The sequence below is a fragment of the Natator depressus genome, chromosome 6 (assembly GCF_965152275.1).
Source record: "Natator depressus isolate rNatDep1 chromosome 6, rNatDep2.hap1, whole genome shotgun sequence".
NCBI lineage: Eukaryota > Metazoa > Chordata > Testudines > Cheloniidae > Natator > Natator depressus.
Window position 1 is genome coordinate 16,374,526 of NC_134239.1, and position 22,874 is coordinate 16,397,399.

Genomic DNA, 22,874 nt, shown 5'->3' on the forward strand with positions numbered 1-22,874 from the left:
CCTGAGCACACCACAAATCCTGTGGAGAGAGAGAGACCTTCTCTACCCTTTGAGCTTCACCACCCAGACAAACAGGCATCTCCCCAAGCCAGCAAGGTATCTCCCCCATCTTCCCAGCACCAGAGAAGAGCCTCCAGCCCATCCTCATTACAGAGGCAGAAGGGGGTGCAGGAGACTTCCACTTCAAAACACACTGAATCAAAGAAAAATCAAATAAAAAGATACTAAAGACAACAGTGAACAAGTGAGTCAAGGGGGAAGTCCAGGCAAGGGGTGACCCTTCAGCCAAGCGCTGGCAGTTACCCAATGGGAGCAATCGGCCATGACCAGTCCTGGGTTGGGAGCCGAGGTCCACAGGATTGGTGAACCCAAGCAGGAAACAACAGGATGCCCAGCCAAAAATCACATCCCCAAGTCCCTAGCGAGATGGCTTCAGTTCAGAGGTTCTCCCCTTCCACCCGGGAAGATAACAGCAGCCTCTGGTGTCATAGTGCAGCTGGCTAGGGGACCCCCTGGCTGCAGGTGGGAAGAGACTCCATATTCTACCATGGAGGAAGATGCTAGGAGATGAGTCCGAATCCTATTAATGGATCCGGGTCAGCTCCTCCACGATCTTTATCAGGTCGTCCACGGTGGCCTCTCTCTTCATGCCACTGCCATCGTCAATCTGCAACAAGGGACAGATGTGTTACAGCAGCATGACTTGGGGGGAGAGGAGGAACAGAGCTCCTACAGAAGCACCCCTCCATGAACCACGGTTAAGAAGTGCCATTCAAAAGATTAGTGAAAGAGATCAGTTTCCCAAGATCCTCTGCTGCTCACCGATTCTCACACCCAAACCCTATCTCACCTGTAGGTTTGCTACCACCTCCTGCATTTTGGGCCGGCTGATGTCCAGGAAGCTTTCAATCAAGTCACCGTCAATGAACCCTGTGGCTGGCTCTGTCTTGCGCTCAGTGTGAAATGATCTCCAGGTGGAAGCAAGAATCAAGGAACAAAACCCACTTAAACTGCACCATCCTCAGACTCCCTTAAACACCACTCAGAACAGAACTCCACCCCCAGGCATGCAGAGCAGCTTCGTAGGACACACACTGCCCCATTTCCCACACATACATGCGACATCCACGACCAGTGCAACATTTGATTTACATCATGGCCCAGTATTTCAGAGAGACAGACAGACAGACAGTGAGCTTTCTGGGGCAAGGACTGTGTGCCAAGCCCAATGGAGTCCCTGACCCCGACTGCAATACAACAGAGTGCCCAATTCATCCTGCTACTCTGCAAAGCAGCTCAAAAAATTCCCCCTACCCACTGGTAGAGTCCCTTAGGGCAGTGGCCTCCAACCGTTTTTACGCACAAGATCACTTTTTGAACTTAAGATCAACCCACAATCTACCTCGCCCCTTCCCTTCCCCGAGGCCTCTTCCCTTCCCCAAGGCTCCACCCTGCTCACTCCATTCCCCCTACCCTCACTCACTTTCACTTGGCTGGGGCAGGGGCTGCGGGCTCTGGGCTGGGGCCAAGGGGCTCGGAGTGTGGGAGAGGGCTCTGGGCTGAGCCTGGGGCAGGGAGTTGGGGTGCAGGAGTGAGAGGTCCAAGCTTGGGAGGATGTTTGGGTGCAGGGATCATGTGGTCGCACTGCACCTAATCTCATAGAATCCACTGAACATTTCATGGAGTTTTACTTATTATTAGTGTCATTTGTGGTTTATAGATCGAAAATTCTTCAGGGATTGTCACAAATCAGTGCAACATTCTCAACTGTGGGGTGTGCATTGGCTGAGCCTGGGGCAGTGGGTTTGGATGCAGGAGGGGGTGGGGGAGTGGGCTCTTGGGGGGGATTTGGGTGCAGGAGGGGGCTCCAGGCTGGGGCAGGGGGTTGGGGTCTCTTGTGGGGAGTTTAGGTGCAGGAGGGAGCTCTGGGCTGGGGTGCGGGGTCTGGGAGGGAGCTCTGAGCTGGGGTGCAGGAGGGGGTGTGAGGTGCAGGGTCTGGCCCGGAGGCGCTTACCACAGGCAGCTCCCAGTTAGCAGCGTATCAGGGCTCAGGCAGGCTGCCTGCCCGCCGTAGCCCCATGCTGCTCCCAGAAGCATCTGGCTGCTGGGACATCTCTGCATGCAGCCCCTGGGGGGGAGGGGGACAGTGGGTCTCCATGCGCTACCTGCACCTGCAAGCGCCACCCCCGCAACTCCCATTGGCCGGGAACGGGGACGATGCTGGGGGTGGGGACAGCGCGCAAAGCCACCTCCCCACACCCCTTCCCCCAGGGGCAGCAGAGACATGCCAGCAGCCAACTGCTTCCGGGAGCAGCATGGGACCATAGCAGGCAGGCAGCCTCTAAGCCCCACTGCACCGCTGGACTTTTAGCAGCCTGGAGGTCGCAAATGACTGGCTAAGACTCCAGGATCAACCAGTCGATTGCAATCGATGGGTTGGTGACCACTGCCCTAGCGTATAGGTGCCAAAGCTCTGCCTGCCTACTATACATGTGAAGTGCCAGGGACACCATGTCCAAGTGATCAGAGCTCACCACAGTGGGTCACAGTAACACAAAGATCTGGTGAACTTCCATAAATTCTCCCACCACCCAGGCTCCTGAAAGTCACTCTAGGCTTTGGCTCATCAATTCATGTGTCAGCGTTCTAGCATTCGCTGTGTCAGCCTCTATCCCACTCATGGCACAGCCTAACAGTCACGGTTTAGGTGACTGCCACTGTAAAAGGCACCTTCATTGCTAAGCTCCTAGATCTGCTAGAGAAGGTGGCACAGAACGGGAGGACAGGGAAGGATATAAGGAGTGCTCGATCTTGCCCACACTCTTGATGACTTTATTGAGTCTGTTCTGCATATCCAGCAGGAGGTTGTACCAGCTTTCCGACAGCGATGTCACCAGCCCTGCAAGAGAGGAGAGGGCAATGAGGGGCAGGGCTGGATGAAGCAGTTTCCTGGCAACCTTTGGGCCACACTGTTGCAGATTCCAGCAGGCTGGGAATGGCAGGCTCTTGCCTGGCAGTTAATGGGTAGAGATGGTCACAAGTGCTCCCCCCACTCAGGAAATTTAAATGGAAGTGAAAAAAAAAAATCACTTTCTTTCATATTTTCCACAGAAAACTTCATTTTTCAGCAAAAATTCAAAAGCGAAAAGATTAAAATCCAGAAAAGCTGGTGCCTCTCGGGAGCTGTGGTTCAGGTACCTTATGCTCCCATTCCACATAGGCTGGGCTCCCTGATGGGACTACATCTCCCATGATGCACCACAGTGTCCCCCTCTTGGAGAGGGATGGCAGCACATCATGGGACATGTAGGCAGGCTGGGGAGCCCAGCCAAGGAAAGCGAGTTGGAACAACTACATCTCCCATGAAGCACCGCAGCAGCATTTCTAAATAAAAACATATATATATATATATTTTTTAACAGAAGTATTTTGATTGCCCCCAAAAAATCAAAGTTTGCTGATGAAAGCAGACACTGCAAATATTTTAAATTTTTCAGCAAAAACCAATCTGCCCAACCCAACTAATAGCTCCAGGAGGGCTCTGCTATTGAATCCACTTTGGCAGCTTCTTTTCAAGGCCCATGTTAGTGCCCCTCCAGGATCTGAGATCCCCACACAACGGGCCCTAGCAGCAGGGCGAGAGGCAGCCAAGGAGCTCTCCCCTTACCGATCATTCCGTTGACCGTGCCAAAGAGCACCGAGCCCTGCGTCGGCGTGGACGTCTCGCCCAGGTTCTGCATGACCAGGGAGCCGTGGCAGAACACGTTGACAAACTCCCCCAGGTGGAACAGCCCCACTTCCTGCAAGTGCTGGCGCTCCTCATCGGTCGTGGCAGCACTGAAATGCAAGGACCCTGGTAGGCAATGGGGTAAGAACACAGACCAGAGGCACCACAGAGACATGTCCCCCTGCACGCAAGCACACTCCCCATCCCAGTACTCTGAGCTAACAAATGCACCTCCCCACAGCCACATTCCACACACAGAACAGAGGCAGGTCCTGCCAGCTAACACCCACCTGTAAAGGGAGGGGATGATAGGATGTACCACACCACCACCACCAAGCAATGCATCATGCCCAGAGCCAGCTTACCTGTCCTTCTGGCACACAAACAGGTTAAAAGCATTCTCTGCTCCCAGGAAGTTGTCATCATCCAAGATCTCCACGGCGCTCATCCAGTTTGGGTTGAAGTCTCGAGCAATCTTAAAGAGGATGACACACACCAGGGGAGATCAGGCCCTGCTGTGAGCCCCCAAGGTGATATCCTCATGGAGCCACCCTGCCCCACCCAACACCAAGGTTACAATGGCATGGAGGGATCCCACCCAGCCCTCTGAGCCCAGGAATGAAGTCAGGTGGAAGGAGGAAGCGCCAGCCCATGTCAGAGCTAGAGGAAGGAGGTTTGCATGTTCACAAGGCCACTTGGCGGAGCAGCAGCACAACACAAACTCCAGTTGATGGGATCACAATCCCATCTCCCCAGGAGAGGGACTCTGTGCCAGTTTCATGCAGAAGTGGCTCTTTCTGGAGGAGCCTAGGAAGGTGGGGCCTTTGGATGGAAAAGCAGGCTGATCCCTGGAAGGACTACACCAGAGAGCCAGCTACTCCAGCAGTACATTCCCTACCCCGAGAACGTAACAAGGATCCTGGCAGGACTACCCATGTTGCTTGTGAGGGGGGCTGGTCTCTCATCAGGACACCTTGTACTACCCATCCTGGATCCCACCACAGGAAGCCAGGACAACCCACCTCCCAGCCCCATGGCAGGCACCAGATATCACACAAAGCATCCTTTCCTCAAGGCCTGTGACACTGAACCAGATCCCCCAGCAGCCTGTCTCACAGGAGCCCACAGAGATCTGCCACAGGCTGGCTTCAAGAAGAAACGGAGTACTTGTGGCACCTTAGAGACTAAGTACTCCTTTTCTTTTTGCGAATACAGACTAACACGGCGGCTACTCTGAGGGCTGGCTTCAGTAGATCCTTTTTGAGGCGCAGTGTCCATAAGAATGGGAAGCCCAGCTCTGTTGGCTCTCCTCTGGCCAAACTGCCCTCTCCTCACCCCACAAGCTGCTCTCCCTTTCCTGAAAGCCCCTTGCTGTACCACAGGATCGAGACCTCCCCCACCACCCTAGGATCACCCTGGGTAAAAGAGTATCGATACCTCCTCAAAGTTACCCTCCATAGGCTTGTAGGCAAGAAGCAGAACGGAGCGCATCAGATCCCCAACCAGGATGAAGTCCCCCTTGGTCTTCACGTAGAGAGCCATGATGTTATTGTAATGGTTACACTCTGTGCGCAATTCCTTCTCTGCCGTCCACTCATACAGACGCACCTGAGGGAACAGACATGTGAGCCAGGGCCAGCACAGAAAAACTAGAGGGACATAGCAGCCCAGTGCACCACAGCACAGTAGCTCTTTCAATCTTGTGGCTGAGCCGCCTCCCAACTCTGGAGAAAACTCTTCCCTGGGATATCCAGGGCCTTGCAAGAGCCTTACCGTGCTGTTGATGCTGGCTAGGAGCTTGCCGTTGAACTCCACCATGGAATACACAGCCCCTTTCACTTCCTTCTCGGCCAGACTCTGCAGTTTCCCTGGAACGCACCAACAGACTCTTTGGTTACCCTCTGTGCCCCCCAAGAGCAGCTACAAGACCCTCTGTGGAACCCAAACAAGATGCTCTACTCAAGTCTGTTCCCTCCCTAGAAAGGCGAAGTCCATTTCTCAGCCAGTTGGTGGGCAGCTGCTGGCCCAGTGACAGTAGCGGAAGGATGTGAGAGGTAAGACTGGAAAGACCATGGGATTCAGACTCCAGCTCTGGAAGGAAGGGTGAAGGATTATGGTATCCTAATGGGAGATGGGGAGAAGTACCATAATTTGGAGGTTGGTTCACAGCAGAGCAAAAGCTCCCAAGCAGCAGAAGAGCCTGGGGGCACAAGCTTTCTCATGGACAGCTGGCAACCATCTGTCAGCAGGTCTGTGAGGGAAGCCAAGGTGCCTGTTGCAGTGATGTCCATTCCCAATCATCTGGATTTAGGGGGTGACCTCCCTTGGATGATTGGAGTTCTGCCAGGATAGGGACCCTGTACAGGAATTCAGCCTTCTCCCTCTTACCATCTGAGTAGTGGAAGACTACAATGCGACCCTGTTTGGGCTCAGCCTCCTCGGGATATACCATGGCCGTGCCCACAATGAAGTAAGTGTTGGGGTCCTTGCCCAGCTTGCAGGAGACCAGGCTTAGGGCGTATTCATTCTGCAGGAACTGGTGAGCGTGGAGCACTGGGTGTAGAAAAGAGAAAAGCAATTGGATTGTGGCTAAGAGCCCTCTCCCCTCCCACGCTACTGGACCAGCTTATCAAAAGGAACTAAGAGCCTGCTCCATGTGCCCAAGTCACAGAGCCAAGAACTTCCCTAGAGACCCCCTCTTTGCCAGTCTGTGCTTCCGCTCAGTATAACCCCCTCGGCCTTACACCCAACCCTCCTCCAGGAGTCCCCATCCCTTTGCCTTTCCTTCTTATAAAGCCTCTTTTTCACAGAGCTGCTGGTCTCATCCATGCCCCTTTGCTGCATGTGCATTGCAAGGGAAAGTGTTCAGCAGGTAAGCTGAGCCACCTCCTGGGGCAGGAAGAAGGGAGTGGTTGGGGTTGGTACCTTCAAAGGTGTGCTGGTCTATGATGAGTAGATTGTGCACCTCCACCTCCTCTCCGAAGGATGTCTCGTGCGGGGCGGTACTGCTGGAAAACAGCTTGCTGGAGCTGACGCTGCTGGACAGGGCCTGGGACAGGGAGAGTGATCACACCCTCAAGCTACTCGCAGTGGCCTAGCACACTGGGAGAGCAGAAAGGCTGAACGAGAAAGAAAGCTGGAAATGCAGAGTAGGGGTAAGAAGATGAATGAGATCCCAGACAAGCCCCTTGGCCAAATGGGCCACCGATGTGGGGGGGAACATTTCTTCCCATGGAAAAATCCAGACGCAGCTGCTCAGGGGCACATGAGCACATTGGACTCCCCCTCAGAGACCTTTAAGAAAGGCACAGAATGATGACATGGAAGTTTCCATGGCAGCTTCTGAGAGGACTTTTGTCTCAGCCATGGTGAGAAGGAAACAGCCCAGGATGGATCAGCAATCCCATCTAATGAGCAATCTGAACGGTAAGACTCAGGGAAACAAAGGAGATCTGGGGCTCTGGGCTGAGAGAAAAGGGGAACACGTGACAGGGGAAGCCGCAGAGTCTGCTAGAGATAAAAAGATTCAAGAGAGTCTAAGACTAGAGTCCCCACCCTCCCCCTTTCCCACCGTCCCTCCTGCCCAGACTGCCATGGAGTAGGGCAGTGGAGTCCACATACTCAACCTTGGGAGGACAAGATGGTCAAGGAAAATATGTATCACCATTTGGCTTGAAGAGTCATGTTTCCAACAGCCGCTAATCCAGTGGCCCAGCTCCCGAGCCCACATGCCTTCCCAGAGCTTCCTCTCACCTGGGTGCTGGCACTGGGTCTCAGTGCAGTGGTGCCCCCACTGGCATCCTGCACCTCAATGCGACTTGAAAGCACGCCAAAGCACTGAGACACCTCCTGGTAGCAGATTTTCCTGCAGGATAAACAGAACAAGCCGTGTGAGCAAGGACTCCTCAGCGGGAGGCGAGAGAGCACGTCTGAGGCTAAGGAGAACACAGAGGCTCCTGGGACACTAGGCTGTTAAACTGCTCAATTCCCAGACATCTCCTTACTACAGCCCCCAGGCTGCTCTCAGAATGCCAGCCACCAATCTCATTGATTCATCCATCTCACCACTTCCACACACCAGTGGAAAGGTGGGGCGACTCCTCTTTGAAGAGTGACGAGCCATGCCATCGTCCTTCCCCAATCACACACATGGCGCAGACCCAGAAACCCTAACACCCCACTGCTCACCTGGGCGACTCGTAGAGGGGAACCGTGCGGATGTGCAGCTTCTGGATCTCGTCGATGGTGCCGATTGTCAGAGTGCTGTTGTTGGCCAATGCCAGACTGTAAAGAAAGGAGACTGTCAGTGATTAGGCTTGTAAACCAGGTGCCCAGAGAGGAAGCCACTGACTCCAGGGCTCTGCATAGCCAGGATGCTGGGAGAACAGCTAGACTAACACAGCACTGATCTCCTGACTAAGGGTTACTGGGACCCAGCCTGGGCGGAAGAACCCAGTGCCGGTATATAGGGAGGGACAAAGTAAGCAATGGCAAGTGTCTTCTCATTCAACACCATCAGGGCAGCAAAAGAGCTGGACTGTTATGTGTGAGTGAGGAAAAGGAGCGGGTCTGATCGCATTTGGAGGAGGGTTTCCCTTTCCCATTCTCCATGCAGCTGCAAGCTGGCCTGTGAGTATACTGCTCACTGAACATGCCGTCACCTTCTTGTCAGCCAGGCCTGAGCAGGGAATGTACGTGGGGGTGTTGTGCCCTTTCGACAATAGATCAGGTAGAAGGATGCAGCTGGGAACCCTACAGCCATGCTGCTCCTTACCTCACTTGGGCCAGTGCAGAGTCCAGAAGCCCCTCCCCTCTGACATGGGGTGAGCGTGCTCACCTGTCGGGGTAGCCATCTGAGTTGAGGGGGCACATGTAGTTCACCTCCTTGAGGTTGACATTGGAGAAGACCAGCTTGTGGTTACTGCTGTAGATCACAGTGGGGCGGTCAGAGCAGGCAAAGACATTGGTGGTGGAGAGCGAACGGAACGTTCTCAGGACAGTGGGCTGGGTGCCCAGCGTCACTTTCTTACGGTCGCTCAGCAAACCTATAGTAAGGGAGTAGCAGTGTTAGGAGCTGCCCAACCAAAGGGGATGGGAGCTTTTGGAAGAGTGGGATCAAGCCGTGAGGCACACTGGCTGGAAGGGGCCCACATGGAGGCCAGAGACACCATGCTGTCAGCAGAGGGTGGCTGTCAAAGCGTTTCACACAAAGAGCCACCTCATGTCCCCTCCAGGAGAGGGAAGAGTAGCCCTCCCTTGAAAAGCAGGCAAGGGGTGATCCCCCTCCTGTAGCAGGAATCCTGATTATATTGAGTATCTGAACAGAAGCTGCCTGTCAGATTCCCAACGGATGTCAGGGTTATTACAAATGGATGAGATCCCTGTCCTGTCGGGGCGTGGCCTGACCAGGATGGAGCGGGGAGGGGCCATCATCATCACAGGCCAGCCCACTTGGGATCAGAGAGAGGATTCAGAAGGGCATCTGATCAGTCTCGTCCCCCTCAAAAGCCAGACTAGGAAGGGACATGTACTCACCTGTCTCAATGCTGAGCCCAAAGTAGAAGAGAGCCCCGTCTCCAAGGGCACAGAGAAGATAGTGGCTGCTCTCAAAGGTGGTCATCAGAATGGAGCGGGGAATGATCTCTGCAGGGGTTGGGAAAAAAGAGAAGGCCTCATTAAGTGACACACATAGCTTTGTTCACTGCTCCCAGTACAGAATGCCCCACAAACAGTGCCTACCTCCTCCCAGCATCTCCTTGTGCAGCAGCTCAAACGAGGGCAGCTTTAGGATGCGGGCCGAAATGTCAGTCCAGAGGCCGATGGCACACAGAGGGGACATGCCATTAGAGTCCCCTAGTGGGGTGATGTCCAGGCAGGCCACCTCATGCTCCATCTCTGTGCAGCTAGCAGGCAGGCAGGAAATGGACAGGTCAGTAACCAGGCTGGGGGCCAGAGGAACGAGACAAGGGCAAGGGGATCACACCCACCTTATTTGCCTGAGCTCCTGGGGCTGGATCTCCAGGTAGTAGAGTGCTCGCCCCACAGCCACTACCACCTGGCTGCTGTTACAGGAAGCCACACTGATGTTCTTCCCCTTGGGCTCTTTCCATTCACTCACCAGGGCTTTGGGCTCCTGAGTGACCAGCCGCACGGAGGCAGAGGTGATCTGGAGGAGCGGGAAACACTTCAGCTCAGATGCAGGGCACACTCACCGTCAATGACACTCAGCCCAGGTGAAACGCTGCCACCATCCCTGTTACTGGGAGCACATTCTCTAGGCCTCCTCCCATGATACCTCACAGCCCTTTCCATTCCAGCCAGAAGTCCCCTCCTCTCCCACTGGCCTCACCAGTACCTGGATCAGTTGCTGATGGGCCACATTGCCACAGAAGAAGGTTTGCTGATCATCTACGAATCCTGTCAACTCAGTTTCCTCCACTTCCTCCCCATTTAACATCAGAACCCTACAAGAAGGAAAGAACTCATTAACTGGGTGCAGAGCGCAAAGCCCAGAGCCTGCCTCAGCATTAACCCCAGAGTCTTACCTGGTCTGGCCCACAAAGGATAGCACCAAGGTGTTGTCAGTTTCACGGTGTGAATCGGACCTCAGGGGCCATAGGCCTGCACAAGGAAAGAGCCCAATATTACTCAGAGTAAACATCTCAGCAAAAAGCTTAGGGAGATGCCCCTTGACACACCCCACACCCTGCCCAGCCAGCATGCAGGACACATCTCCCAGTCCCCTCTGAAGCTGTGGGTCACAACCACATGGATTTGTAGAACAGGCTGACAGAGCTGAAGGCTGGCACGTATGCTCTACGCTCCCGATGGATTTATGTACCTTTAATTCCTGGCAGGTCGATGCTGGCGTGTTCGTGAATCCCAATCCCATTCCGGATGATCCTCAGGGAGCCCTCCTTAAAGGCGCCAGAGCACGTGACCAGCTAGAAAGAGGAGGTACCCATTAACTTTCCTCTAGTCTTCCCTTGTGAGAAGGGATCCCTGGGAAGCAGCCACCCTAAGACTCCTGCTATGCACTCACAGCACCTTCCCGCAATGGATCTCAAAGCACCACCATTCGCTGCTCCTAACACAGAATACCCCACAAGCGCTACCTATCCTCCCTTCCAGCATCTCCTTGTGTAGTAGCTCAGATGAGGGCAGCTTGGATGCCCAGCATGGAGCACAGTCTATCCCCCCTTTGCAGTGGGCATGCTCCATCTGGAGCAGACGCACTCAGCACCGACAAAGGGAAAGCAGAGCCAATATTACCTGCCCTTGACCCTGTCTCTCCAGATCCACCACACACATGTCCACGATGGGGCCCAGGTTGGTGAAGGTTTCCATGGCCACTACATAGGAGCCTTGTTCATTGCTGTCCACGCTGAGCTGTGAACACAAAGTCATTAGCTCCCAAAGTAAATGCAGGGAGCACCCAGAGTTGCTAGCAGATATGAAACTCCCATAACGCTTTGTACGTAAGTCCCAGAACACTGTGGGGCATGAATCAAAGTGCTGGTGCTCTGTACACAGGCTGAACCTTTGTGTGTGACCAAGTGATGGAATGTGTGTAATCTCCTGCTGTGATCCTGTCAACCCACAGAAAAAGTCATCAGATGTCTAGGAAACCAAGAAAAGAGACCACTTGTGACTGACGAGGGATACTTGCAGATATGTTTTGTGATTGATAAGATAATAAACTACTGAGATGTTTTTAATTCATCAGGATTTGCTTGTTGTCAGAGACGTTTTCTGTAATAACAACTTGGTTTAAAATGCCTATGGACTTATCAAATCATGTACACTGAAATACCATAAAGGATATTTCACAAGTAATTAGGCTGTTGAAAAAGGAATTCCTTTCTCTCTCTTTGTAAAGACCCAAGGCACATACGGAGCTGAGGTTTTGAGAGTTAGTTGGGAGTGAATCAAGAACATTTCTGCAGATCAGTTTGGTAATATACAGCCTTCCTTTCTGTACTCTGTACTGTGCTGTATCAATATGTAACTAATAATCTGATTCATAAATACTGACTGAGCCTGTTTATTCAACCTGTTTCAGAGTGGTACCCGTGTTAGTCTGTATCAGCAAAAAAAAAAAAAGAGGAGTACTCGTGGCACCTCAGAGATTAACAAACGTAATTTGTTAGTCTCTAAGTTGCCACAAGTACTCCTCTTTTTTTTTCCGACCTGTTGTCAATAACAGAACCAAACTTCCAACAAACAGAGCAGAGAGGCCTGGGCGAGGCAATGGGAAGAAAGGCAGAGACTCCCCTGATCCATCCACGCCTCTTGGGATCCAGCAGGGAGGGGAAAGGTGAACAAATGTGGCTTCAGATAGAACTAGATCAGGAGAGGACTTCTTCTCACCTTCACAAGCTGGGAGTCCCCAAGCCGAGAGCCGACAAAGACAACACCATTATCTAGGTAGGTCAGGCACTCTGCAATGGATGTCTAGGCGAGGAGACAGATGGACCAGCAGGTTAGGGGGAAAGAGGCCTGTAGCAGATATACAATTCAAGCCCACTGGAAAGCCCCTGGCCAGAGCAGGGCCCCCTACCCTGCAAACACCAATCCCAAACTCCAGCTCCATGGGAAAGCCCCTGGAAGGAGGTTAAGATCCGTAGCCTGAAATAAAATCCTTTTAGAGAACCATCAAAGAGTACATGCTCCCCTCAATGACCGACCGAAGCACCAGCCACAATGCAACCCCTGAAGGTGGGGACGCTAGCAAAGGACCCACACTTGGTCAATCCCCATAAATCCTGGTGCCTTAGGGGGCTCAGAGCTGTGAAAATAGCAGAGAATTAAACCCCACCCCATCCCAGTCACAGTGGAGACTCGCTTCTCTCCATTTAAGTCCCTGAGCTGTGCTTGCAGCTCATGAATTCCCTAGGCAGAGACAACACGTAGCACAGCAGCAAGGGGGAAGAGCACTACCTCTCCAAGCAGCTCCACACGCAGGTCCTTCAGGCTGACTGTGCCATCCATCTGCTCTTCCTTCTCCAGAAGCAGCATGAAGAGACGGCCCTCCATATCCCCCAGGAGGTAACGGGATCCGTTGGGATCCACACGGTTGTGGCACACGATTGTACTTTGCTGCAGGCAGAGAAAGTGGTTGGAGTTACTGGGCTCCCTAGCTTGGTATCCAGCTCCCAGCAGCCGCCAATGCCAGATGTAGCAGAGAAGAGTGAATACGCCCACAACGCACATGGCCAACAGTACAATCCTGCATGAGGTGGTGAATTCCCCTGACCATTGTGGCAATCTGCTCGCTCCTTGGGACAGTGATTTGACTCCCCACTGATTATATTGTGTCAGTGCTTATATGTGAGTCTGTGGTGGAACTTCCCCATTATCAACTACTCAGAACTGTCTCAGGAATTACAGGTCAGGCTGAAACGCCTTAGGCCCATTCTCAGCTCAGGAGCGAACCCCTCAGAAACCCCCATTCCACTGACTGAGCACTTTCAGCAGATGAACTGTCCCGATGCTGTTTTGGGCCCAGACAGCTGCATGCCAGCTTTGTCTCAGGACTCTGAGCAAGTGGTTTTCTGAGTGACAGCATGACCAGAAGCTGGGCATCATCTATTTGGGTTGGGATTTAATGGCATGCTCCTGCAGCCCTTATCCAAGCAAATCTCCCATCGATTTTAAGGGCAGATGTGCCTGTGCTAGGTCCGCAGGACAAGGCCCAGAGAGACTCCCAGGCAGCATGTTACTTTTCTTACTAATGCAGCACACATCAAAGCATGGGCATCCAAAGAGCCTGAGCTGACAGCCTGTCAGCCACTCAAGCCATGATGCCTGTATCTATTTCCCCAGAGATCTATTTCCACAATTCTAGCCCATTATTGTCTCAGCCTTCAAATGATCTTCTGATCATAGCTCTGCTTTTCTTTCAGTCTAACACACACACTCACTCCCCTTGTTGCCTCTGTGATCTAGTTGATGCTTCCTGTATAGCTTGCACCCAGGAATCATACCCCTCTGACTAGGATCACACCCCCTGGCTCAGACACCCCACCTGGGCTCCCCTCTTGCCAAACCAAGCATTCTCTCACACTCAATGTTGTATTCAAGCTTCAGATCTTTCACTGCTACAGGTCCTACCTTTGCTGTGAACCTTTCAGCTGCATCTCTGCTTTGGCTTGGGCCAATGCCCGAACCTCACTCTGCTACCTAATGTATTTCTTTCTCTGCAGCCCCAGAGCCCCAACAGACTTTTGGCTTTACAGCATTCTTCCCGGCACTCAAAGCAAAGAGCAGCCCCACCCATATTTGGCTATAAGGGGACCAGGCACACGCCTTCTTCAACACAGAACACATCCCTCAAGTGCCCGAAGACAGGGATCAACAACTGTACCAGACACCCATTCATGCACCCAAAGGGCACATCCCTACACTGTCACTTGGGAGTAGAGGAGTCCCATCCCACAGATATGCGAGGGTGAGAGAGCAGTTTAAAATCCCAGCCTGGAGACCCCCTAGTACAGGTGAGCCTTAGAACTTACTACATGCAGCACCTAGGCACAAGGTGGAAACTGAAGTGCAAGGGAGCCAGGCCCCAGGAGCAGCCGTATCCAAGGCCCTAGGGAACAGCATTCTAGAAAGAAACTCTCTCACCTTGATGATGGGTGGAGCGATAGCCAGATATTTATCGCCATTGTGGTAGGTGATCGACTCTTGCCCAATGATGATAGCTCCTCCAAAGGGCTCGGGCACTGCAGAAAGGGAGAATGCAGACAGCCTTGTTAGAGAGTACCTGTAACAAGGTGAAGCATCACCACTGAAGCAAGATGTGGTAGGTAAGATCTTCTATAAGGAAGAACCGACCTGCAATTACCATGGACGCTTCGGCCTCTACATTCTCCTGTTTCCAGGGACCCTTGTTGAATTCCTTCTCTCGCAGGGATACCTCGTACGTTTTGACATGGCGGCCCTGGGGATCCTGCAGAAAGAGAAGCAACAGAAATCACTGCAGCAGGCAAGCAGAAGTGTGTGTTTGATCATGAACACAATGAGATTATTTGCAGAGTAATAAGGAGGCTGCAGGGCTGCAATGTCTGATTAGGGGCCGCAAAACAGCAGGGAGGATAGGACCGTCTACAACCAATACCATGTTAGAGTGGAAATGCTTAAGCAATGCCCTAGTCATATTATCCAATTCTCTCAAATACAATATAATATTCTACAGCCTTAGCTGCATGTGCATGCAGAACCTTCTAGACCTGTAATACTTGACATGCCCAGAAGGCAATGATAATACAGACTGTCTTGATATAGTTGACAATTTTCTTTGTCACGGCTTCTCTTTACAGACAGCCTTTTTTAAAAAGTCGCCTTTTCTCTTATGATATTTATGACCCATTATTTGTACTGCAGTAGTGTCTGGGGCCCCAATCATGGAACGGTCTATCGTGCTAGGTGCTGTACAAACACATAAGACAGCTCCTGTCCCAAAGAGTTACAGTATAACAATCTGAGAGACAACAGGTGGATACAACAAATGGAAGAGCACACAGTAACGATGAGATGATACTGGCTAGCATAAAAAGCAGTGGTCTCAGCAGACCCACTCTCTGACCATTATCCAGTTTACCCATGGACTCTGCTGCAAACATGCAAGCTAGTGTGACAGCCAGGACGTTGACTGACACACCAGGCAGACTGAACCAGGGACCTCCAAAGCTAAAATTGACCCAGAGATTCATGCTCTGTAGCTGGAGCTGTAACAAACTCATATCCCCTGCCGATCAGACACAGAGAGGGTCATGTAACACACTGAGTAGAAGGTTACATAAACTCTTGCTATTACTTAAAGTTATTATTCTGCAGTATGTTGTGTAAGCACAGTTTACTAATACTTTTCACAAAAATGATTCTTCTGAACTGATGTTTGTCTGAGACACAGAATAGTGCTCTGTACTACCAGGTTACAGAAAACCCATACAGTACTATTATTTTAGGAACCGTACGGGATCCAGGAACTACAGACTATTGTAATGATGCAGGTGCCCAAAAGAGCAGAATTAAGGTTGCGAGCATGGTTCTATTATGAAAAATGACTTTTTTGTTAAAGGACACTGTTAGGTTCTGTGTGTACTGTGTCTTGGCAATTTTCAGATCCAATCAACAGTTTCTAAGTAAAAGATTTTTACTAACTGCCTGCTTTGCAAAGTCAAGGTTAAGCTGGGTTCTTTCCAGCTCACACTTAAACAAAGATTATGCAGTTGGAACTTAAATCGCTTGGTTGGCAATGTTCTAACTCAAGGAGCGTGAGCTTAACATTCCCGTGGTGGAAAGAACACCTTAACAGCCCAACACTGTGGCATATAATTTCAGAAAGGGGAACTATGCAAAAATGAGGAGGTTAGTTAAACAGAAATTAAAAGGTACAGTGACTAGAGTGAAATCCCTGCAAGCTGCATGGACACTTTTCAAAGACACCATAATAGAGGCTCAACTTAAAATGTATACCCCAAATTAAAAAACACAGTAAAAGGGCAAAAAAAGAGCCACTGTGGCTTAACCACCATGTAAAAGAAGCAGTGAGAGATAAAAAGGCATCTTTTAAAAAGTGGAAGTCAAATCCTAGTGAGGTAAATAGAAAGGAGCATTAGCACTGCCAAATTAAACGTAAAAATGTAATAAGAAAAGCCAAAAAGGAGTTTGAAGAACAGCTAGCCAAAAACTCAAAAGGTAATAAAATGTTTTTTAAGTACATCAGAAGCAGGAAGCCTGCTAAACAACCAGTGGGATCCCTGGACGATTGAGATACAAAAGGAGCACTTAAAGATGATAAAGTAATCACAGAGAAACTAAATGAATTCTTTGCTTCAGTCTTCACGGCTGAGGATATTAAGGAGATTCCCAAACCTCAGCCATCTTTTGTAGGTGACAAATCTGACAAATTGTCACAGATTGAAGTGTCACTAGAGGAGGTTTTGGAATTAATTGAGGAACTTAAGAGTAACAAGTCACCGGGACCAAATGGCATTCATCCAAGAGTTCTGAAAGAACTCAAATGTGAAATTGAGGAACTATTAACTATGGTTTGTAACCTGTCCTTTAAATCAGCTACGGTATCCAGTGACTGGAAGATAGCTAATGCAACGCCCATATTTAAGAAGGGCTCTAGAGGTGATCCTGGCAATTATAGACCGGTAAGTCTAACGTCAGTACCGGGCAAATTAGTTGAAACAACAGTAAAAAATAAAATGGTCAGACACATAGAAGAACAAATTCTTGCACAAAAGTCAACATGGTTTCTGTAAAGGGAGATCATGTCTTACTAATCTGTTGGACTTCTTTGAGGGGGCAACATGTGGACAAGGGGGATCCCGTGGACATAGTGTACTTAGATTTCCAGAAAGCCTTTGACAAGGGCCCTCACCAAAGGCTCTTATGTATATTAAGTTGTCATGGGATAAGAGGGAAGATTCTCTCATGGACTGAGAACTGGTTAAAAGACAGGGAACAAAGGGTAGGAATAAATGGTAAATTTTCAGAATGGAGAGGGGTAACTAGTGGTGTTCCGCAAGAGTCAGTCCTACGACCAATCCTATTCAACTTATTCATAAATGATCTGAAGAAAGGGGTAAACAGCGAAGTGGCAAAGTTTGCAGATGATACTAAACTGCTCAAGATAGTTAAAACCAAAGCAGACTGAAGAACTTCAAAAAGATCTCACAAAACTAAGTGATTGGGCAACAAAATGGCAAATGAATTTTAATGTGGATAAATGTAAAGTAATGCACATTGGAAAAAATAACTCCAACTATATATACAATATGATGAGGGCTAATTTAGCTACAACTAATCAGAAGAAAGATCTTGGAGTCATCGCGGATAGTCCTCTGAAGACATCCACGCAGTGTGCAGCAGCAGTCAAAAAAGCAAATAGGATATTAGGAATCATTAAAAAAGGGACAGAGAAATAAGACGGAGAATATCTTATTGCCCTTACATAAATCCATGGTGCGTCCACATCTTGAATACTGAGTACAGATGTGGTCCCCTCATCTCAAAAAAGATATACTGGCATTAGAAAAGGTTCAGAAAAGGGCAACTAAAATGATTAGGGGTTTGGAATGGGTCCCATATGAGGAGAGATTAAAGAGGCAGGACTTTTCAGCATGGAAAAAGGAGACTAAGGGGGGATATGATAGAGGTATATAAAATCATGAGTGGTGTGGAGAAAGTGAATAAGGAAAAATTATTTACTTGTTCCCATAATATAAGACCTAGGGGCCTCCAAATGAAATTAATGGGTAGCAGATTTAAAACAAATAAAAGGAAGTTCTTCGTCACTCAGTGCACAGTCAACCTGTGGAACTCCTTGCCTGAGGAGGTTGTGAAAGCTAGGACGATAACAGGGTTTAAAGGGAACTGGATAAATTAATGGAGTTAAGTCCATTAATGGCTATTAGCCAGGATGGGTAAGGAATGGTGTCCCTAGCCTCTGTCAGAGGGTGGAGATGGATGGCAGGAGAGAGATCACTTGATCACCACCTGTTAGGTTCACTCCCTCTGGGGCCCCTGGTATTGGCCACTGTCGGTAGACAGCATACTGGGCTGGATGGACCTTTGGTCTGACCCAGTATGACCATTCTTATGTTCTTATGAGCTGGATTCTCTTCTGATTGTGCTGGCAAACCAGTGTTAATCAAAGTAAAGAGCAATAAAAACTTAAGTTTATCAGTTAAGCAAGAAACAGTTACAATGAATAGAAATGGGGAATAGATCTGAGTGTAAAGCTGCTGTTTTAGCAGTAGCTTTTCAGAGTAAAATTGCATTTTAACTCTGGGATTTCTGGACCAATTTAGAGTCCTTTCAACTGGTATGTTTTCTCAACAGTCTTTTGTATGGAATTTTATTCATATTTGTGGTATCTGCCTTTGACAGTTAAAAACAAAAAAAAGGACACCCACCAACATCTAAGAACATGCACTGCAATTCTGATCAGTCCAAATTCTCTGATCAGGATTAATAACTTTAGAGAGAATTAGACATGAAAAATAAACTCAGAAACCTCTCCCTGCCTACACGCACACAATTCAGAGCGACAGCAACCAAAACAAACCAAATGTTTTATGCAAGAATTAATGAGTCAGATGGAATGCGCATCTCACTCTGCTGCAAGGGCAAAATTTACTGCGCTGCATTAAGTGTTTGTTGGCAGACACAAATCAAATCAACCCTTCCTTCTTATACCAGAACTGTTTGATTATTATAAACAGGGCATTAATAGCTTCACTCTTAATTAGAAATGTTTACAACCCTTAGATCTGTGGAAACAAAGCCCTGTTTTCCTACTGACTATATGAATAACCAAAGTCCCCTTGTGCCTCTGTCTACCAAAGCAGCAGAGACGTTCTGAGTACAACCCTGGAATTCCTGAGTTCTTACCAAGGCTGTGACATGGACTCTACGACCTGGATCAAGTCACTGCCGCACCCTGCCTCAGTTTCCCCACCAGCACGAGGGTAATGCTTTCCTATCTCACGGGGTAATTTGCGCTTCAGAGAGTGTTGTGTAAAAGCCATTATTTATACTTATTAGCTTTACGGAAGCCACAAACATCTCAAACTGGGTGCAATGGTTACACAAACCCCATTGCTGTAGCATGTGTAAATTATGGAGCACAGATATAATAAAAGTATTACAGGCAAATGTCATGATGGAAGGGTTCAACATCACTGGGGTTACATGGACATGCCCTGAAGAGGTCATCGCTAAAGATGAGGGTCTGTTCAGACCTTGTCTGGTCTGTTCTGGTCTGTTCAGACCTTGGCCTCTCTGCTCAGACTGCCAACAATTATCACAGTGTGGCCTAGCGGATAGACCACTGGACTAGGAGTCATGAGACATGGGTTCCATTCCCAGTTCTGACACAGACAGAGGAGAGATGTGACATAGACTCCATGTGTCTCAGATTTGCCATCTGTAAAATGGGAATAATGTTACTGACCTCCTTTGTAAAGTGCGGAGCTCTACTGATGAAATACACATTATAAAAGCTAGATTATTACTTGTGTTCATGACTTGTATTTGATCAAGCCATTAAGAACTAAACTGAAGCCACCAAACTCATTTCACACAGGCACTAAGAAGCCATCAGACAGCAATTACTTTCAGTCAGTGTCTATCTGCCTGGGCTAGATTTGCACTGGCAATGTGAAGACGAAGAACTCCATGTCCTCTCACCAATTTTCTGAGCCAGCCAGCTAGCCCACAGAGTTTGTTTTGAGATGTGTAAGTTGAGATGTAACAGTGCTCAAAAATGTTCCCTTTGGGAGACTATCCCAACAGTAAGACAGGCTTGAGGCGCCTACAGAAATGAAAAGTAGCCTTAACCTATAGCTGAACCCAGATTTACTGACTCCTCACAACCACTGAGGAGGCGGCAGATCAGGGCCCAACATCACCTTCTATATATAAATTGCCAGAGCCTGTAAACCCAATCTGAGCTCTCCGCAACCTATCCAATGCATGCTGAGACACATTTCTGCTAACCATTTAATAAGAAATAGGCACATCTAAAAGCACCAGTCATCCAAGAATCTCAATGCTCCTAAAGAGGGAAGCTTTGACCTCCCATGGAGTGCTAATACCCATGTGGCATAGACAGAGAAAGTGAAGCAAAGAGAGGTGAGGTGGCTTTTCCTAAGTCGGTCGGTCAGTCAAGTCCCGATTCCCAGCCTCTTGCTCTAACCACTAGACCACAGTGCTGCTTAGCATAGGTTCCAGGACAGCATAAATGACTTGGACAATTACAAGGACATTCAGGGACTCCAACTCACACCAGCCCTGCCCAATGATTTCCAACACCCTCTATTCAGGGATAACTCAAGGAAGCCACCCAGGGTACCTGGTAAACAAAGCAGATGGTAGGAGCCTGGCAGCCATAGAGGAACTTGACATCGATGACCTGCAGCTCCTCCAGGCGGATGTTAAAGGCCTTTAACTCCTTGTTGTCCCGGTCCAGAGGAATGACCTTGAAGAGGCCATCATAGAGCCGCAATCCAATCATCCGACACTCAGGGTCAATGATGCCAATTATACCCGTCTCTGAGGGCCGACCAATGCGATCCTGGGAGAGAAGAGACTACTATCAAAAAGAGACCCAAACAAAGAACCAAGAGAACACTCAGTGAGGTCAAAAGACAAAGTCAATTTCCTGCAATCCATTTAATAGGCTTTAGCATATTGTCCAGCAAGCAAATGGTGACTTGGGTATCCCATGTCCAAAATAGATGTCCTTTTCACCAATGAGCCATGACATTCTCCAAAGATAAAACAGCCAGCCTCAATAACTTGACTCTCAGTTTCCTGTAGCACAAACACTCTGCAGTCTCTTTTCTAGAGAGGCAACATGACTTTGTAGATAGAGCACCAAACAGGGACACACAAGATCTGTGTTCTATTCCCATGTCTGCCTGGGTGACTCAGACATGTCACCACCCTGTGCCTCAGTTTCCCCATCAGTAAAATGAGAATAATGATAAAGCACTTTGAAATCTATAGATAAAAAACACTGAGACCTAGGTATTATCTGTAGATCTCTTAGCACATTACAGATGGCAAAACTGTGGCACAAAAAAGCATCTTGGCCAAGGACATGCTCAGCAACTTACTGGCAGACCAAATTTCCTGATATCCAGTCTTGTGCTCAATCCATTGCATCACAGCTGCCAATTATACCTCAATATTTGAAAACAGATGAAAGGTGCTTTGGCTTGACAACTGGTGAGGAGGGTTTTGTCTGAATACTAGTGTAAGAGACCAGGCACAGTCAGTTGCAGGATCAGGAGCTTAGGTTGCGAGCTCCACAAGGCAGAGACTTGTAATTATAGTTTGTCTATTCCAACACCAAAATAAAACCAGCATTCACAAAGGGAACCCACCAGCCTTTACTGCATTGCCCACTCAATTTACCTGCACGTTGCCATGGGCTCGGGTGATGATATCAATGCTCTCACCACTTTGCTTGTACTCAAGGATACAGGCATTATATTTGGCTGTCAGGATGAACAGCAGGTCCTTGCTCTCCCCCTAGAAAGAGGGAACATCAACATGCTTTCAGGAAAACTCCATACAAAGGAAACCCACCCAAACGCCTGGCACTGAATCAGAACAAATTTCACCCCTTATTCCACAATCTCATCCCTTCAGCACCCCAGCCAGCACCATACCCCACCCCCACCACCAGGCACCACACTCACCTTTGGGTGGAAGAGCTCCATGACTGCAATCTTGCCATACATGCCCACCTCCTTGACGGGCCGCAGCCCCTCTGCCGTGACCACATAGATCTCGAGGCGGGTGTTCTTCGCTATCAGCAGGTTCAGGTCCTCCGAGGAAGTGAAGTGCCCTGCAAGACAAAGCATCACAAGGCTGCAAACCAAGGGAGCAATCCAGCAGCTGTCTCCACAGAGGGGCTCACACTACACCTCAAGCACCCAGCTTAGCGCCTCAGCACCCTGCTCACCCCCTGCACCCACTTGTCCCCACCCACCTGCTTGCTCCCCTAGCACCCTGATTGCACTCCACCTCCTGGCACCCCCAGAACCCTGTTCACTCGCTCCACACACACCGACTGCCCCCCATCCACCCACTGCCTGCCCACTCCCCAGCCCCTGCCACTCTGCTCACCACCCACCGGCCCCCCACAGCCCACGCGTCCTCACCCCCCGCGCGGCGCCCCAGCCCCTTAGGCAACAGCCGCACTAAGCCCCGCTGCCCACGAACAGAGGCCAAGGCCCAGCTGTCACCCCTCGGGCTGCAGGGACTGACACCGCCCCCCACCGGGCCCTTCCCAGCCCCCGCCCCACAGCCCTGCCCCCGCAGACACTCCTCGCCTCAGCCCCCGCCAACTCATAGGGCCCCCCGCCAGGCTCCGCCCCTCACCCCCCCCGCACGGCCGGTACCGGTGACGCAGCCGTTCACGGCCGTTGGCTTCTGGGCCGTCACCACGTAGTTGTAGGACATGGCGGGGGAGGGGCGGCCGAAGAGACACAGAGAGCGAGACCCGCGCAGCTCTCACCGCCGCCTCCCGCACCAGCGAGATACCGCCGCCAGAGCGCCGCCGCCGCCGCCGCCGCGCGGGGCATCACGGGACGGCTGCCGGGAGGACCCGCGCGTG

The 22,874-nt window shown here is 50.1% G+C and overlaps 1 protein-coding gene across 1 annotated transcript; it reads right to left on the reverse strand.

The window, feature by feature from the left end:
• On the reverse strand, positions 1-22,861 carry DDB1 (damage specific DNA binding protein 1). Its single transcript, XM_074954638.1, has 27 exons — positions 22,660-22,861; positions 21,955-22,103; positions 21,668-21,784; positions 20,601-20,822; positions 14,564-14,678; positions 14,354-14,451; positions 12,668-12,826; positions 12,098-12,181; positions 11,000-11,116; positions 10,569-10,671; positions 10,273-10,348; positions 10,083-10,191; positions 9,715-9,893; positions 9,467-9,630; positions 9,263-9,370; positions 8,565-8,772; positions 7,916-8,011; positions 7,481-7,592; positions 6,653-6,776; positions 6,116-6,280; positions 5,501-5,595; positions 5,165-5,335; positions 4,093-4,202; positions 3,668-3,837; positions 2,797-2,899; positions 851-974; positions 1-667 (listed from the first exon to the last, which is right to left on the reverse strand). Exons 1-27 carry the CDS (start codon positions 22,718-22,720, stop codon positions 584-586), a joined length of 3,423 nt encoding a protein of 1,140 aa, XP_074810739.1. The 5' UTR covers positions 22,721-22,861; the 3' UTR covers positions 1-583.
• Between the last annotated feature and the right edge of the window lie 13 nt (positions 22,862-22,874).

What these genes read in the sequence shown, in the direction of transcription:
- DDB1 (XM_074954638.1), bottom strand. Translation starts at nt 22,720, where the DNA reads ATGTCCTACAACTACGTGGTGACGGCCCAGAAGCCAACGGCCGTGAAC. An exon ending in CAGGAGCTCAGGCAAATAAG is followed by an intron (nt 9,631 to 9,714) that starts GTGGGTGTGATC and finishes CCTGCCTGCTAG; the next exon opens with CTGCACAGAGATGGAGCATG. An exon ending in TTTGTGTGCCAGAAGGACAG is followed by an intron (nt 3,838 to 4,092) that starts GTAAGCTGGCTC and finishes CTTGCATTTCAG; the next exon opens with TGCTGCCACGACCGATGAGG.